This window comes from Mirounga angustirostris, unplaced genomic scaffold (genome assembly GCF_029215605.1).
Source record: "Mirounga angustirostris isolate CCGP_5_RB_7025 unplaced genomic scaffold, mMirAng1.0.hap1 SCAF_5, whole genome shotgun sequence".
NCBI classification, from domain to species: Eukaryota; Metazoa; Chordata; class Mammalia; order Carnivora; family Phocidae; genus Mirounga; species Mirounga angustirostris.
In genome coordinates, this window is record NW_026991713.1 from 103,295,741 (window position 1) to 103,311,543 (window position 15,803).

Below are 15,803 nucleotides of genomic sequence, written 5' to 3' on the forward strand. Positions count from 1 at the left end.
AGGATCATGACCTGAGCCGAAGGCAGTCGCTTAACCAACTGAGCCACCCAGGCGCCCCTTTACCAAGGATTTTTTAAAGGAGAATTCCTGTCATTGATCAAGGCTTCAACAGACTTCCAGGTGCTCTGTTAGAATCTTCACAACTTTGATGCCAAAAGAACCAATATCCTGTACCCCAGCAGTACTCAACCTGTGGTAAGGGAACCCCTATGGATCCCCTAGACTTTTCCAGGCAGTCTGCAAAATCAAAAACTCTCCTCATAAAAATTTTAAGATGTTATTTGTCTTTTTCATTCTCATTCTCTCATGAGTATACAGAATTTTCCAGAAGTTGCATCAAGTGTGACAAATATTGCTCTAACAAATAATGGATTGTGTGCTTGTGCAGTCTTGTGTTTTGAAATTTTCTGTTTTAATTTCTAATACAGGCTGGATTATACAGGATATAGTAGATATAATCCATATAAACAAAAGTTCTTTGGGATCCTCCAAAATTTTTGAGTGTCCAAGTCTGAGAACAATGCATTAGGCCAACCCAGAATTGATACTTGAAGTTGTCTCGGCATTCCGCAGCTGATTTGCAGAAGGGAAGAACAGAATTCTTCCCCAGGCCTTGACTGCTGTGTCATTACTGAGTCCCCCGCCCAGACACACCAACCGGATTCTAAACCACCAACGGTAGGGTCCAGCTCCTTTGGATCTTCCCACCTCCCCTCCTATAGCAGCAGAGTAGGAGCTCCACAAATAAGGGTTAACTTAAAAAAAAAAAAAAAAAAGCGTTAACTTAAGAAGAGCATTGTCCACTAGCAGTTTCAAAAGTACTAAGCCCCAGGCGGCATGTTTTAGAGAAGGGACGGATAGACAGACACTGGGAGGTGTGGCCAGTAGAGTAGTGCCGGCGGAACAGAAGGGAAACAAAAGAACCTTAAAAAAAAACAAAAAACAAATGACAATTCTGCCTCAAAGATCATCCTTGGCATATTAAGCAAGTATGTACAGATATGCAAATGACACAGAGGCATGATGGGGGCTTGCATATGGTCGGAGTTCCATCAATTCTATCACTCCAGTACTTACTGTGGGAGAATCTGGGACTCCTGCCTTGCAGGGTTCCAATCCCACTGCCAGTTCCCATAGCGTGGAGAGCCACAAAGATGGAATCTGGTCCCTGGGGCTGCAGATGTCAGAGCCCTGTCTCTTGGTGCCTCAGTAAATCACCACCGGGGCTGCCCCTGTCTTGTGCTCCTGGGCCTCTGGCCCCTGGCCAAGAAACTGCAGGCTTTATGGAAGCACCTAGGATAGGATCTGAACGCTCAAGAGCACCCCCATTTCAAGGAGCAAGAGACCCTTTTCACGGGGAGACCTGCAACTCCTCACAGCCTCACAGCCATTCCACTACTGGTTAGAACACTGCTGTGAAGCCAAGCATTTAAGGAAAGTTCTCAGCTGGTTAGGGGGTTCTGGGCAGCCTTCTGGGTTCCGGCTCCCAGGGGAGGTATGTTCTGCCCCAGTCAATCACACCTCCCAGGGTCACTGCAAGGATCAAATGAGTTAATATTTGTAAAGCACTCAGAAATGATAACTGTTAGGGCGCCTGGCTGGTGCAGCCGGAAGAGCCTGTGACTCTTGATCTCGGGGTCATGAGTTCGAGCCCCCCGATGGGTGTAGAGATTACTTTAAAAGATAAATGAAAACATAAAAAAAAGAAATGATAAATATTAATAACAATGTTATTATTACCAATCTTATTACCGGATGTAGAAAAATGACTCAAAGTTCTGCAGTTATCCTAGGAAGATGAGTTAATATCTAAGAATTTAACAATTATTAAGTACAAGTAGGTGGTGTCAGTCATTTATCTAAGACTATGTAATACAAAAGCTGCTATATCCATGTAATAAGCCCCCTTGAGTTGAAAACACTGGATTCAATGTAGACTATCTCCATTTTCATTATAGTTTTTAATTGTGAAACTATAAAGTTGGCTATTTACACAAGATCACAAAGTTTTATTGTCTATGATATCATGGAATTATAGAATTTTGAAGCTGGAAGGAACCGAAGGGAAATGTGAAAGCAGACAGGTGCTCAAGGTCACACAATTAGTTTGTATCAGACCAGAAGCCAGGACTCACAATTTCTAACTCGCAATGCCACTCGAGCACCATGCATTTAACATGCATTAACTGAGCTTCTATTATGTGTCAGGCAATGCCAAGAGCCTTATGTCATAATCTCCTTTAATCTTCAAAACCACACTATCAGGTAGTTCTCATTTTACAAATGAGGATTTTGAGGCTGAGAAAGGTCAAGAAACTCAGTCCTATTGCACAGTGGGAGTGAGGGGCTGAGGGATCTGCCGAGTTACAGAATCTTGCTGACCCTGAGTGTGTCCTGTCAGCAGCCCCTGTCTTTTACCTTTATACTCCAGTGGCAGGTAGGGGTCTCAGCGTCTCAGCTCTGGCTGCACATTAGAATCACCTAGGGAGAGGGAGATGCCTGGGTCTCATCCCAGACTAATTAAATCAGAATCTCTGGGGTAGAAGCTGGTTGTTTTTATTTTAACCTCCCCAGGTGATTCTAAGGTACAATGTACAGCTAGGGCTAAGAGCTACCATTTTTGTGGACTTGACAGACAAGTAAACAGCTTGATTACAGCATAGCAGGATAAGTAGGGTAAGGGGAGCAGTTAAGAGGGTCCCCCCAACCTTGTTTGTCAGTATTCTCGCAGAGTTACACCAGTAACATCAGACAATGGTCACTTCAGCAACGAGCCAGGTGGAATTTTCAATGGAGGATCTGCCAAGAATCCAGGAAAAACCCTGGCGTTGGGAGTGGGTAGGCGAAGCCCAGGGAGCGTTGGTTATACAAGTGACAGCATCCAAGAAAACGTCTGGAAACGACCATCGTAGGTTCTCTCTGCCACTGATGTGTCTCCCTCCTAAGATCTCCTGTCAGGAAGTGCCAGCAGGGCAATGCCCTGTTGATAATCCTCTGGGGTCTTTGAAGAGCTCCACTCAGAAGACTGGCCGGACCCAGCCTGGGCCTCCGATTCTGGCCGTGGGGGAAGGGACTGGAGCCCGGGAGATAAGACCCGCCTAGCAACTGTTGCTAAAGGCAAGTAGCCTTTGTTATCAAGCATTAGTAACACAATAGGAGGCTGAGCAACCAGGATAGTCCATCAACATCATCCCAGGCCCTGAATTAGCCCCACAAGCAAGAAGGGGGAGGTTGTGCGGCTCAGCAAAAGAATTCCCGTGCAGTCGGTTTTTAGTTGTTAATGTGCTGATGGCTCCCCGACTCTGGCTAATGGGGGGCATTAAGGCATAGACTCTCTATTGCAAGAGGCCTTTGTTCCAGGGTCAGAGCAGAACAAATGGTCAAATCCCATCCCCCTCAGCCTCTCCAGAATCCCAAATCCCAGCAGCCCTCCACCTTCTAGGGAGGTGGGGGGTGGGCAGAGTGGGACAAGAGGTTAGCAGCGAGGCAGGGTCCCCAAGCGGGATGCCCCGGAGCCCACTCCTCAGCGGAGTAAGAAGGAAAGAGCCCCGCCGGAAAAGGGGAGGGATGGAACCAGAGACTACTGTGTTCCCTCCAGCTTCTCAGCATCTTCCCTAAATGCTTCCCTGCCGGGCTCGAGATGAAAGTCACAGCCCTCACAGCCACCAAGACCCAAAGCCGTGATTTCCCCCTCCCTCCTCTCCCCTCCGCCCCCTAAGGCGCCCAGGGCTCTGCCAGGATTGATGGGCTACCTCCCCCAGGCTCCACACCGAGAAAGCCGCCAGGATTGCGCAACAGGAAGCGACCTCTGGGCACCACTCTGGGTGAAGCATCAGCTCGGCCAGTCCTAGGGGCCTTCTTTCCCCTCCGGAAGGACGAGACTCGAAGCCGGATGCCCCTCCAGCAGCTCCCTTTGAGATTGATCAAGCATGGCTTCCTCAATGCTCATAAAATCCAGCACCCTGGCCTCTATCCAGTCCTTACCACCAATGTGATCTTGGTCGAGCTCTCTGACCTTCCCAAGCCTCAGTTTCCATGTCGGTAAAACGCAAGCTTGCTATGCAGCTCAAGTGCTTTGGAAAGGTCAAGGCGAAGAAGGCCCTCGCTCCAAGTGTGGTCTGGGTCAGATCATCTGCATTAGAATCACTGGGAGGAGGGGAAGAGGCTAGTTAATTTTGCAGCTTCCTGACCCTACCCAAGAGCACAGAATTAGAATCCTGGAAGGTGGGGCCCAAACATGAATTTTAAAGAGCACCTCCAGATTATTCATATGAACAGCCAAGTTTGAGGACCACCATCAACAAGCATGATTATCACTACTGGTGCCTCTCGGCAGTGTCGATGTGGTGGCAGTCTGAAATATCTCACAATCTGACATAAATAAAGACGCAACAAATACTGGGTGCTGGAAATCCACATTACCAGGAGACAAAGGCGGAGATGTGGACTGTCACAGTCCTGGGTCAGGGGTGAAGGAGGGGTTGGCGGACCTACAAACCAGTTTCAGTGGAACCAAGAGGAGGACTGGCTTAGATGGGATGGAGCCCATGCTTGGGGAGAAAAGGATTTTCCAGGCCAAATCATGGGAATAGATTGTTCTAGGAAGTGCAATTTCTCCCACCTCACATAGGCTAGGCCCAATGCCAGCTCATCTCTTTTAGAAATTCTTTTTTTTTTTTTTTTTAAGATTTTATTTATTTGACACAGAGAGAGCACAAGCAGGGGGAACAGCAGAGGGAGAGGGAGAAGCAGGCCTCCAGCCAAGCAGGGAGCCCGATGTGGGGCTCGATCCCAGGACCCTGGGACCATGACCTGGGCCAAAGGCAGATGCTTAAGCAACTGAGCCACCCAGGCGCACCTAGAAATTCTTCTCTTAATAGGTGGATGGACCCTCGCTTCCTGTAAAAGGATCATTTGTGTCCAGTCTTATCTACAAAACTGCTAAAAGCTCTACTGGAGGACAAAGGTCAGCCCCATTGCCCAAGAACTATACTCAGAGCTTTAACTACCAAACAAGCAGGCAGATCCTGAGGGAGATAAGCACCCTTAGCTGAGAGCCAACTCTTAGGACGCTTCAGGACCCTCCAGGGCCTGCCTTGAGCTAACCTCAAGAAGGGTATTAACATATCCAAGGGGAAAGGTGGGTCGGTCCTGAGAGTTGAGCCTTGAGGAACCTTGGTCTCAGATGGAGGGAAAGGGAGCCCTGACCCACAAACTAGAATTACTGGTTCTTGGGACAGGTGTATCCTTCATCAGAGGGTGGGTCCTTGAACACTTGAGATCAAACTGGGGGTAGTAAAATAAGTTTAGGAATCCCAACAAGAATTAAAAAATTTTTTAGAATACAAAAATATCAGAATCTCTGTACACTGCGTTGTTTCATAAAATTTTTCATAGATACATATGGATACATGTGGAAACATTGTCTTCAGTAAAGGCAATTTATCGTAGCATTCCCCTCCCCCCACCCCCACTCCCCCGAGAAAGGGGATAATTTTCATCAGATTTTCCAAAGATTAAGTACACTGTTACGGACTCTTAAATTCTCAGAGCCCAGTGACAGGGCTTTTTAGGGCTCTGGCTCACCAACATCCTTCTGGCTATAACTTGGCTTCAGGAAAGGCTAAGATTTGCCTTCAAGGAGAGAGAACTTCCCGGTCAAGAAACGTAATAGTGTCTGGTCTAATAGTTTTCTCCAAAAACCAGCATTCTGACTTTCTTTTTTTTTTTTTTTTTTAAAGATTTTATTTATTTATTCATGAGAGAGAGAGAGAGGAGAGAGGCAGAGGGAGAAGCAGGCTCCCCGCCAAGCAGGGAGCCCAATGCGGGACTCGATCCCAGGACGCTGGGATCATGACCTGAGCCGAAGGGAGACCTCAACCATCTGAGCCACCCAGGCGCCCGCGTTCTGACTTTCTTATTTATACTTCTATCTCTTATGAATTTGGTCAATATGTTTCAGTCTGGAGTTCTATCACTTCTGAGTGTACAAAGAATAACATTTCTGAGCGTATAAAGACCATGGAATATGGTAACAAAGCCAAAATGATGCCACCCTGTGGGCCTTGCCACAAACTTGAAGGTCATTCACCAAGGCATTGGTATGCTCAACAAATATTTCAATGAATAAGCAGACTAGTTAGGATACAATATAGGGGAGAGCTCTACACAAAGGTCATGTTCTCCAAGCCACTTAAAATCTTCAACCAGCTCAAACTCTTTGTGAGCCCACCAAATGGAACATTCAGAAATCCTGCCCACTCCCACAACACCCAAATCCCTCCCAGAAAACTTCAGGGAAGTTTTGTCCAACAGATATCCCAAAGGAATGGTCCAGGAGTATCTGATCACCTGGGGCTCTCTCCTCAATAAGGCATCCCCTAACGGGGAGACCATCCTCACTCTCTCCTTCTATAATGGCTCCTCCTCAGCCCATTTTGTGAATTTTCCATCCTATTTCTGTTTGCAGGGCCCCTTTCTTGGCCCGCTCCTCTTTCCAACTCACAGCTTCTATGGGAACCTCATCCCTCTGACAGTTTTAAGGATTACCTTTCTGCAGACAGATGTCAAATATCTGTTTCCAGGCTAGAACTGTCCTCTGGGCTCCAAAGTCACATATTCAACCACTTCCTAGACATCTTCATAGGGCTGTCTCATAGACACCTCCAACTCTACAGGTTCAGAACAAAAATTTCTTGGGGCACCTGGGTGGCTCAGTCATTAAGCATCTGCTTCGGCTCAGGTCATGATCCCAGGGTCCCGGTATCGAGCCCTGCGTCGGGCTCCCTGCTCTGCGGGAGGCCTGCTTCTCCCTCTCTCTCCCCCTGCTTCTGTTCCCTCTCTCGCTGTGTCTCTCCCTGTCAAATAAATGAATAAAATTAAAAAAAAAAAAAAAACCAAAATTTCTATTCTCCCTCCCCATCCTTCTCCTCCTCTTACTTCCTCATCTCCATCAATGTCACCACCAGTTAACTCAACTCAAGTCCAACGCCAGCCAGTCGCCATAGTGGCCACCCCCACATGGTCAGTCAGAAAGACCTCTAGAGTCCTCCTTCAGCACATTGCACATCTCTTCCCCCTCGTTGCTCCTGTCCCCCCTGGCCTTGTCATCTCACACCTGCTTTTCCCTGCTCTCCCAGCCTCCATCCCCACCTTGCTCAGTCTGGGCAACCCTCACACTGTAATCCGTTCTCCCCAGTGCTACCAGGGTGATCCATTCACCAGATCCATCAGCTGTCCCAAGACCAACAGCATAGTCTTGAGAGACTCTGAGAAGCTAAATTTTGATATGAAAGGAGACAGGTCAAGAAAGGTCCAGGCATGAGGCACTGCTCAGAGTCCAAGGCCAGGGAACCCTGAGCATCCAGGAGGCACAGTATATCCAGGAGGTGAGAAGTGGGGGTCATGAGAGAAGGGGGTACAAGGTGGATGTTTAGTTTTGCAGGGACCAGCCAAGTACAGTGCAGGTTTCCTCGCTCATGGGGGCCCCTGGAAAGACACATGTCCCATTTGGGATAAAACCAGCATCCAGTCCTATACCAGTACAAGGGTGGGGAGCCTGTGAAGACCTACAGGGTGAGATCTGAAAGTCAAGCCAGAGCAGAGGGAAGAGGTGGGCTCACCGGGAACAGCATGGCTCTGAGCTCTAGGTAGAACACATTGTCCTGGTAGAACTCCTCCAGGGCCTGGAAGACATAGTCTCTGAACACTGGTGCATAGTGGACAAGGCCAGAGATTGTGAAGAAGATCGTTTGAAACTTGGACCAGACAATATTTTGGTTTGCATAATCCACATCGGGGTTCTCAGTCATCAGAGTGAAATTCTTTAGCAGTCTGTTCAGGACACAAAGGGGGTAAATTGAGGAGCTGTGTTTCAAGCCATCACCTTCAGGTGCCTGCAGGATTCCTGCCCACCTTGCTTCTCCCGCCAGAAGCAAACCCAGATGCATCACAGTGAACAATGATGAGAAGCCAGGGGAAGCACACTGGGTTCTCTGGTGGAGGCCCCTCCATGAGACCCACTTTGTGCTCCTCAGGACCCAGCTCAGGCGGGATGTTCCCACCAACCAGGCTCTCCTACCCCCTCCATATGCTTAGCCAGTCTGACCCCACTGTACTTACATCCTAGACCAAGCTCTCTTCGAGCGGCGTTATGCACCAAACTGTATCCCCCTAAAATCCATATGTTGAAGTCCTCACCCTCAATATGACTATATTTGGAGATAGGGCCTTTCCGGTGGTAATTAAGGTTAAATGAGGTCATAAGGGTGGGGCCGACATAGAATAGGACTGGTGTCAGGGACACCAGGAATGCACACACACACAGAGGAAAGGCCATGTGAGGACACACTGTCTGTAAGCCAAGGACGGAGGCCTCAGGAGAGACCAAACTTGCCAGGATCTTGATCTTGAACGTCTAGCTTCCAAACCAGTGAGAAAATAAATTTCTACTGTTTAAGCCACCTGGTCTGTAGTATTCTGTTATGGCAGCCCCAGCAAGCTAATACAGGAGGTATGATGGAAATACGGGGACTACATGACCCAGGCTTCGCCCCTGAGTAGCCACATACTAGCTGTGTGGCCTTGGGCAGCTTCCTTAACTGTGCTGAGCTTCATGTTTCTTATTCGTAAAGGGAAGTAAGCTCACAAAAGCACTCTATAGATGGTTCTATGATGAAAAGAGTTATTACTTATAATATCACTTTACAAGTGTGTTAGGAAGTTGCTCCATCATGTTTTCAAGGTGTTTCACCCACAAATGCACTGTCATTATTCCAGGAGCTGGGAGCTTTTCATCTTTCTGATATCAAGCATTTAGACAAATTTCATCTGATGCAACAACAGTGTTACTGTTAATACCTCTTACAGATCAAATTGGATTTTAACTGAACCAGCAACTTGCTATTTGAATGCTTTTGTGAAGCAAAGTATCTTGTAAAGTTAAAAGAAAAAGCCTCCTGAGTTTTTTTAAGGCCAGATTTGCATATATGGGTTTGTACCAAGGAAGACACACCTGCACACCACCCACTACTTATAATGGAGGAGACACATCCCTTCCCAGCCACACTCACCCGTTGTCAAACTCAGTGACGTTCTGCATCTCCTTTCGATATTTCTCCAGCAAAACCCACTCTGAACACTCTGCTGGCATTGGGGTGGGAGGTGTTGGATAAGCAAATTTGAACTTCAGGGCCCCCTTCGGGGTGATACAGAAGTGGCAGTGGGGCCTATAGGTGACATTTTTCACCAGCCAGTTCATGCTCAGGATGCCGAAGTCATGGACATGTAAGGCAGCCCCTGGAAAGGGAAGAAGGATGGGGGTGAGAGTGAAGCAAAAGAGGTGAAGTCCACATTCCAGGGCACAGGGACCGTGAGGACAGTGTAGCTGGACAAGAAGTGAGAAGCACAAGGATGTCTATCTGGCAGAGTTCCTTGGAAATGCCCACAATGCACCATCCCCACTCTGGCGCAAAGACCTTCCAGGCCTCTGTGTGCCTTTGTCTTCCTGGACAGGCCACAGCCTTCCCTGCTCTGGTGTAGGAAGGGAGCTTCCCTCGCCAGTAAGAAGCATGGTGACCTCATTCAAGAGAGGCAGCCCGATGGGGCAGGGGAGCATCAGGCTTGGATTCAGAAGACTGGGGTTCAAGTTGGACTCCATCTCACCACCCAACACTGCGTGAAAGGTTGTAATAGGAAGGAGCCTCAGCCCCTGCCCCCACCTGGTCCTGATCCTCTCAGCCTGCTCCCCAACGCCCGACACACCGCCTTTGCATTCCCTGCTTCCAGCCAGCATCTAGGCAGCTCCTGGCCCACAGGTTTGCCTTCAATGCCCCATGCTTCTTTCAGAGCTGACACCAATTTCAACTACCGAGCTCCTCAAGGCACAGTATACACTGTCCCTCTGCTCTTCTTGCTCCATCTTAGCACCTGGCCTTGACACTGGCTGCTTAGGGGTCCCAGCTGTGTGAGCTTTGGCAGGTCACCCTGTCTAAACCTTATGTTCTCCATCAAGTGGAGAGGTTACTTTATCAACTTGACAGTTTTTTTGTTTAGTCTCTTTATTTATAACATTAAAATAAAAGAGGTACAGAAAAGCCCTTGGGGTGCCTAGATAGCTCAGCTGGTTAAGCGTCCAACTCTTGGTTTCAGCTCAGGTCATGATCTCATGGGGTGGTGAGATGGAACCCCACATTGGGCTCTGTGCTCAGCAGGGAGTCTGCTTGCAATTCTCTCCCTCTGCCCCTCCCCACACTCATACACATGCGTGCGTGCTTTCTCTCTCAAACAAATAAAGATTCATTTATTTATTTGAGGCAGAGAGAGAGAGCATGCGCACAAATGAGCACGGGGGAGGGAGAGGAGCAGAGGGAGAGGGACAGGCAGACTCCCTGCAGAGCAGGGAACCCAATGAGGCGATCAATCCCAGGACCCTGGGATCATGACCTGAGCTGAAGGCAGATGCTTAACAGACTGAGCCACCCAGGCACACCTAAACAAATCTTTAAAAAAAGAAAAGAAAAGCCCTTGTAAGCTGCAAACTGCTATTTGCATGTGCAGGATTGTAATTATTTTATTATTCATAGAAATATAAATATACTGGGGCACTTGGGTGGCTCAGTTGATTAAGCATCTGCCTTCAGCTCAGGTCATGATCCCAGGGTCCTGGGATTGAGCTCCGCATCATGTTCCCTGCTTGATGGGCAGCCTGCTTCTTCCTCTCCACTGCTTGTGCTCTCTCACGCGCACAAATAAAATCTTATTTTTCTCAAATAAATAAAATCTTAAAAAAAAAAAAAAGAAATGTAAATATACTATAGACATACCATACTAGAAATGCGTTTATACAAGATGCTCACTCATACCATACCCTGTTGGGTACCTTAGCCACTGAGAAAGGGCAGAAGAGGCAGATGGGAGAAAAGACGTGAAGGGAGCAGTAGGTCCTATTGGGCCCAGATACTCCCTTGCGTGCGGATACATCCGCTTCCTCAGGGAAGACGGTAATGCCCAGCCCCCACTCCCTCCTGTCTCTCTGAGGCAGAGTCCCCTCCCAAGCAGGGCTTTTGGTTTCCAGGGTAAACCAGCAGCCACTTTGGACCACGCCCTTCCCAGTTTGCCAAGGAAGAACAAAGGTGTAGAGTGGGATTCTCGCCGCTCCATTTATTTATTTTTATTTTATTTATCATTATTTTTTAAAGTAGGCTCCCCACCCAATATGGGGCTTGAACTCACAACCCTGAGATCAAGAGTTGCACGCTGGGGACGCCCGGGTGGCTCAGTTGTTTAAGCATCTGCTTTCAGCTCAGGTCATGATCCCAGGGTCTTGGGATCGAGTCCCGCATCGGGCTCCCTGCCCCGCGGGGAGCCTGTTTCTCCCTCTCCTGCTGCTCCCCCTGCTAGTATTCTCTATCTCTCTGTGTGTCAAATAAATAAATAAAATCTTTAAAAAAGTAAAAATAAATAAATCAGGATTTCACATGGCATTTACTTGTCACTCTTAGGCTTAAAAAAAAAAAAAAGAGTTGCACGCTCTACGGGCTGAACCAGCCACGTGCTCCTCACAGCTCCCTTTAGAACACCAGCTCCAGGGGCGCCTGGGTGGCTCAGTTGGTTAAGCGACTGCCTCCGGCTCAGGTCATGATCCTGGAGTCCCGGGATCGAGTCCCGCATCGGGCTCCCTGCTCGGCGGGGAGTCTGCTTCCCCCTCTGACCCTCCTCCCTCTCGTGCTCTCTCTCATTCTCTCTCTCGCAAATAATAATAAAAAAAAAAAGAACACCAGCTCCAGTAACAAAGCCAGCTCCAAGTTTCGTTCCCCCTACCTGCCCAGCACCCCCAAACCACCCTCTCCAAGCCTCTACCTTTTGGCATCTTCTTCAGGAGATTAAACACCTCACTTTTCTCGATGAGATCCTTGGCCTGGAAGAAGTGCATGCTGGGAGGGAAATTCTGGCTCTTCACGGCTTGGGCCACCTCAGCCTTTTTGAGGGCCATGAGCCTCCCATTGGCCAGCTCCTCCTGCTCTGTCAGCACCAGCTGCCCCCCCAGCTGCATCATCTTCTCTCTCATCAACAGCTGCGTCCGTGCTTCATCTATGGGTATGGCTGAGCAGGAAAAAGGCATCGCGGCCACCAAAAGCAGGGAGAGCAGGGCTGGCCGCCCTGGCGGGCCACCCACGGACATTGGGATGCCTGGAAGAGGAAATTGCTCAGATAGAAACCCAACAGGGCTAAAGAAGGGAGTAGGTCAATGAAAATTTACAGATTTAAATGTCAAACTCTGATTTTCCTTCTCCCACTCTGTTCTCAGATTACCAGGAGGCAGCACACTGAAGGATTCTCCAAGCCCGCAGAGAAAAGACTTGCAGGTACAGACCGGAAGGGGTTTCCCAAATAATAAGTCACCATGAGCCGTCCTTGAAAAAAGTGGATCTTTTCAGTTAGCGAGCCCTGTTCACACATGGAGGAGGACACTGCAATCAGATTTTCAGTGTTTCACTTTTTAATATCGTCAGAGAGCAACATATCACAAGGCATATAAAGAAAGCCTCCAACATGGTAAAGAAACTTAAGAAAAAAAAAAACACAGAGAGAAGGAAACAAAGGGAAAGAGAGACAATGCAGGAAATAAAAGAAAAATTCAAAAGAGCCATACTTAATATCCTAAGAAGGATACAAAAAGATACTGTGTCCATAAAACAACTACAGGGAATTATTAAAAAAATATAATTTTTTATATTTGGGCTAGCTGGCTCAGTCTGTAGAGCATGCAACTCTTGGTCTCAGGGCTGTGAGTTCAAGCCCCACATTGGGTGTAGAGATGACCTAAAAATTAAAAAAAAAATAGGGGCACCTAAGTGGTTCAGTTGGTTAAGCGTCTGCCTTCAGCTCAGGTCATGAGCCCAGGGTCCTGGGATCCAGCCCGGAGTGCGGCTCCCTGTTCAGCGGGGAGCCTGCTTCTCCCTCTCCCTCTGCTGTTCCCCCTGCTTGTGCTCTCACTCTCTCTTTCTCTCTCTCTTTCAAAAAGTAAAAAAAAATAAATTAATTAAAAAATAAACAGAATGAGAAAGAGCTTTTAGAAATTAAAAATACAAAAGCTGAGGGGCGCCTGGGTGGCACAGTTGGTTGAGTGTCTGACTCTTGGTTTTGGCTCAGTCGTGGTCTCAGTGTTGTGAGAATGAGCCCTACATCAGGCTCCACACTCAGTAAGGAATCTGCTTAAGATTCTCTCTCCTGGGGCGCCTGGGTGGCTCAGTCGGTTGAGCGTCTGCCTTCAGCTCAGGTCATGATCCCAGAGTCTGGGACTGAGTCCCACATCAGGCTCCCTGCTCAGTGGGCAGCCTGCTTCTCCCTCTGCCTGTTGCTCCCCCCTGCTTGTGCTCTCTTGTGCTCTCTCTCCAACAAATAAATTTTAAAAATCATTAAAAAAAAAAAAAGATACTCTAATCTTCGCCCTCTGCTCCCCCCCCACATTCTCTCTCTCTCAAATAAATAAATAAATCTTTTTAAAAATACAAAAGCTGAAATTTTTAAAATTTACTAGCAATATTACAAGATGGAATTTCTTTTAGAAATTAGGACAAAATAAGAGAGAAACAAATGAGAAGATTATTGGCTCAGGAAACCCAACCCCAAATAACAGACATATTAGAAGGAAAAAGAAAAAAGAAGAGAAAAAAAGTAAATAAATAATAGAAGAAATTGGGCCACAAAAGAAGACCTGAATCCCTGGTTTAATGAGGCTTGTTGAGCTCCTAGCATAGCACAACAATTGCTCAATGGCCACACCAAGATATATCATCTTGATATTTCAGAACATTAGCACTAGAAGATGCTAAAAGCCTCCAGAGAGCAGCTTAGTCCTGGTTAGCAGTGAGCAAGGATTTAAGGGCAGAAGGAAAGAAGCTTGCCCCAACGGTCTCCTCATGCCAGGCACTATGTTAGGGCTTTGTTAGGTCATTTATTTGAATCACATTTAAGAATTATGGGGCGCCTGGCTGGCTCAGTCAGAGGAGCGTGTGACTCTTGATCTCAGGGTTGTGAGTTCAAGCCCCATGTTGAGTATAGAGAGTATTTAAATATATATATATATATATATATATATATATATATATATATAGGAATTGTTTCTGCATCCTTGAAAGTATGATACGGTATCCTGGAAAGAATTAAGGCTATAAATTGGAAGACCTCAAGATCAGTCCCAAATTAGTATGTCTTTAACCGTGAGACCTTGGGCAAACTGCTTGATATTGATGGGTCTCAGTTTTCTCACCTGTGAAAAAGATGAATTACACTAGATCAGTGGCCCTCAAAGTGTGATACAGGTATCATCAGTGATACAAGATACCAATGTTTAGGTTGAATAAAAAAATTTTTTAAAAAGTTAATTGAAAGAAAGATATTAAGTAGGGGTGCCTGGGTGCCTCAGTCGTTAAGCATCTGCCTTCAGCTCAGGTCATGATCCTGGGGTCCTGGGATGGAGCCCCATGTCAGCCTCCCTGCTCAGTGGGGAGCTGCTTCTCCCTCTCCCTCTCCCCCTGCTTGTGCTCTCTCTCTCTCTCTCTGGCTCAATCCTTCTCTCAAATAAATAAGTAAAATCTTTTTTTTTTTTTTAAAGAAAGATATTAAGTAAATAGAGATGCAGGGATATGACAAAGGTGAAAAGCTTGCTAATCATTGGAACACAATATATCCCAGGTTCTTTCCAGGGCTAACATTCAATTATTCTAAGTTACATCAGCTACCAAGAGGGAATTTTCGGAAGGAACTGGATACTATTTACTCTAATACCACAGCTATGGTAGGGGCTGTACCTTCCTAATCAGAGAGTTGGACTTTTGAAAAACCCCTGCAACTTCATCAAGGCTTCGAATCTCTCTTCAGACTACAGTGTTTGCCAACAGCTGAAAGAGGAGAGTGACATTTATGTCACCTTCCCACCCATCCCATGCTGTATCCTCCAATCAACGGCCCTAGCCCCTTGTCCCTCTCTCCTTACTCACACATAGCAGAAGCCACTAAGCTCCACAGTCTCCACCCCTGTCCTCTCCGCAGACCCCAGAAGTAGTTGTGTGGTCCAGCATCTAGGGACTTTTCCTGGTCTGACAGACAAAAGTTTATCTAACACTGGTCCTGGCTGAGGCTGGCTGAGCATCAGGAAAAATAATCCCTATAACACTTGTTGCTAAATTTACTTCATCTCTCTCCTCATGAAAAATGTCTTTTACTTTTAAAAGAGGGTGCATGAAGACTCTCTAGTTTGGTCCCAGAGTAAGAACAAAGAAACAGACCATGTGCACCTGTGACTCTGAGCCAATGTCCTTAGGTCCACAACCACTTTCAAAAGCCTGTTGTGGAGCAAGGCTATGCTCTTCCTCCCCACTGGAAGGCACAAACCCGCTTCAGGTGGGGGGCAGGGAGGGCTGCCAGCAGGTAAACAGAGCCCAAGTGCCAGCATCCCGGCTACCTACCATAACCTCACGAGCTAGATTCCCAGCCCAGGGGATCCCAGGTACCTCAGAGCAGCTCCAGAAACTGCAGACTGTTCGCTGAGTCCCCCGACAGCTGGGTCAGAAGCACCAGAAAAGCTCACCATCCTGTTTTCACTTCCTGTCAGGGCAGGTTTCACTTCCTCCCAGCCTCATGTTGCTCAGGCCTAAAGAGAGGCAAGGAAGACAGGGTCTGGCAGAGCTGAGGCAGCAAGTGGGCCTGAGAGTATGGGTTTACATGTGTGTGTGTGTGTGTGTGCACGCTTATGTGCTCGTGCGGCGATTTATGTGTGTGTTTGTATGTGGTCATGTGCA

At 47.4% G+C, this 15,803-nt stretch overlaps 1 protein-coding gene across 2 annotated transcripts in view; it reads right to left on the reverse strand.

Moving 5' to 3' along the window:
* Nucleotides 1-15,597, reverse strand: part of ADA2 (adenosine deaminase 2) — a 28,411-nt gene extending 12,814 nt beyond the window's left edge. The window contains exons 1-4 of one of the 2 annotated variants that reach the window (XM_045874129.2): nucleotides 15,516-15,597; nucleotides 11,860-12,189; nucleotides 9,072-9,297; nucleotides 7,623-7,833 (exon numbers count right to left, since the gene is read on the reverse strand). In XM_045874129.2, coding sequence (XP_045730085.1) covers nucleotides 7,623-7,833; nucleotides 9,072-9,297; nucleotides 11,860-12,181 — 759 coding nt within the window. In that variant the 5' untranslated portion in view covers nucleotides 12,182-12,189; nucleotides 15,516-15,597. Of the gene's footprint in view, nucleotides 1-7,622; nucleotides 7,834-9,071; nucleotides 9,298-11,859; nucleotides 13,118-15,515 lie in introns of those variants that run through there. The other variant, XM_045874128.3, reaches the window with a different exon arrangement.
* Between the last annotated feature and the right edge of the window lie 206 nt (nucleotides 15,598-15,803).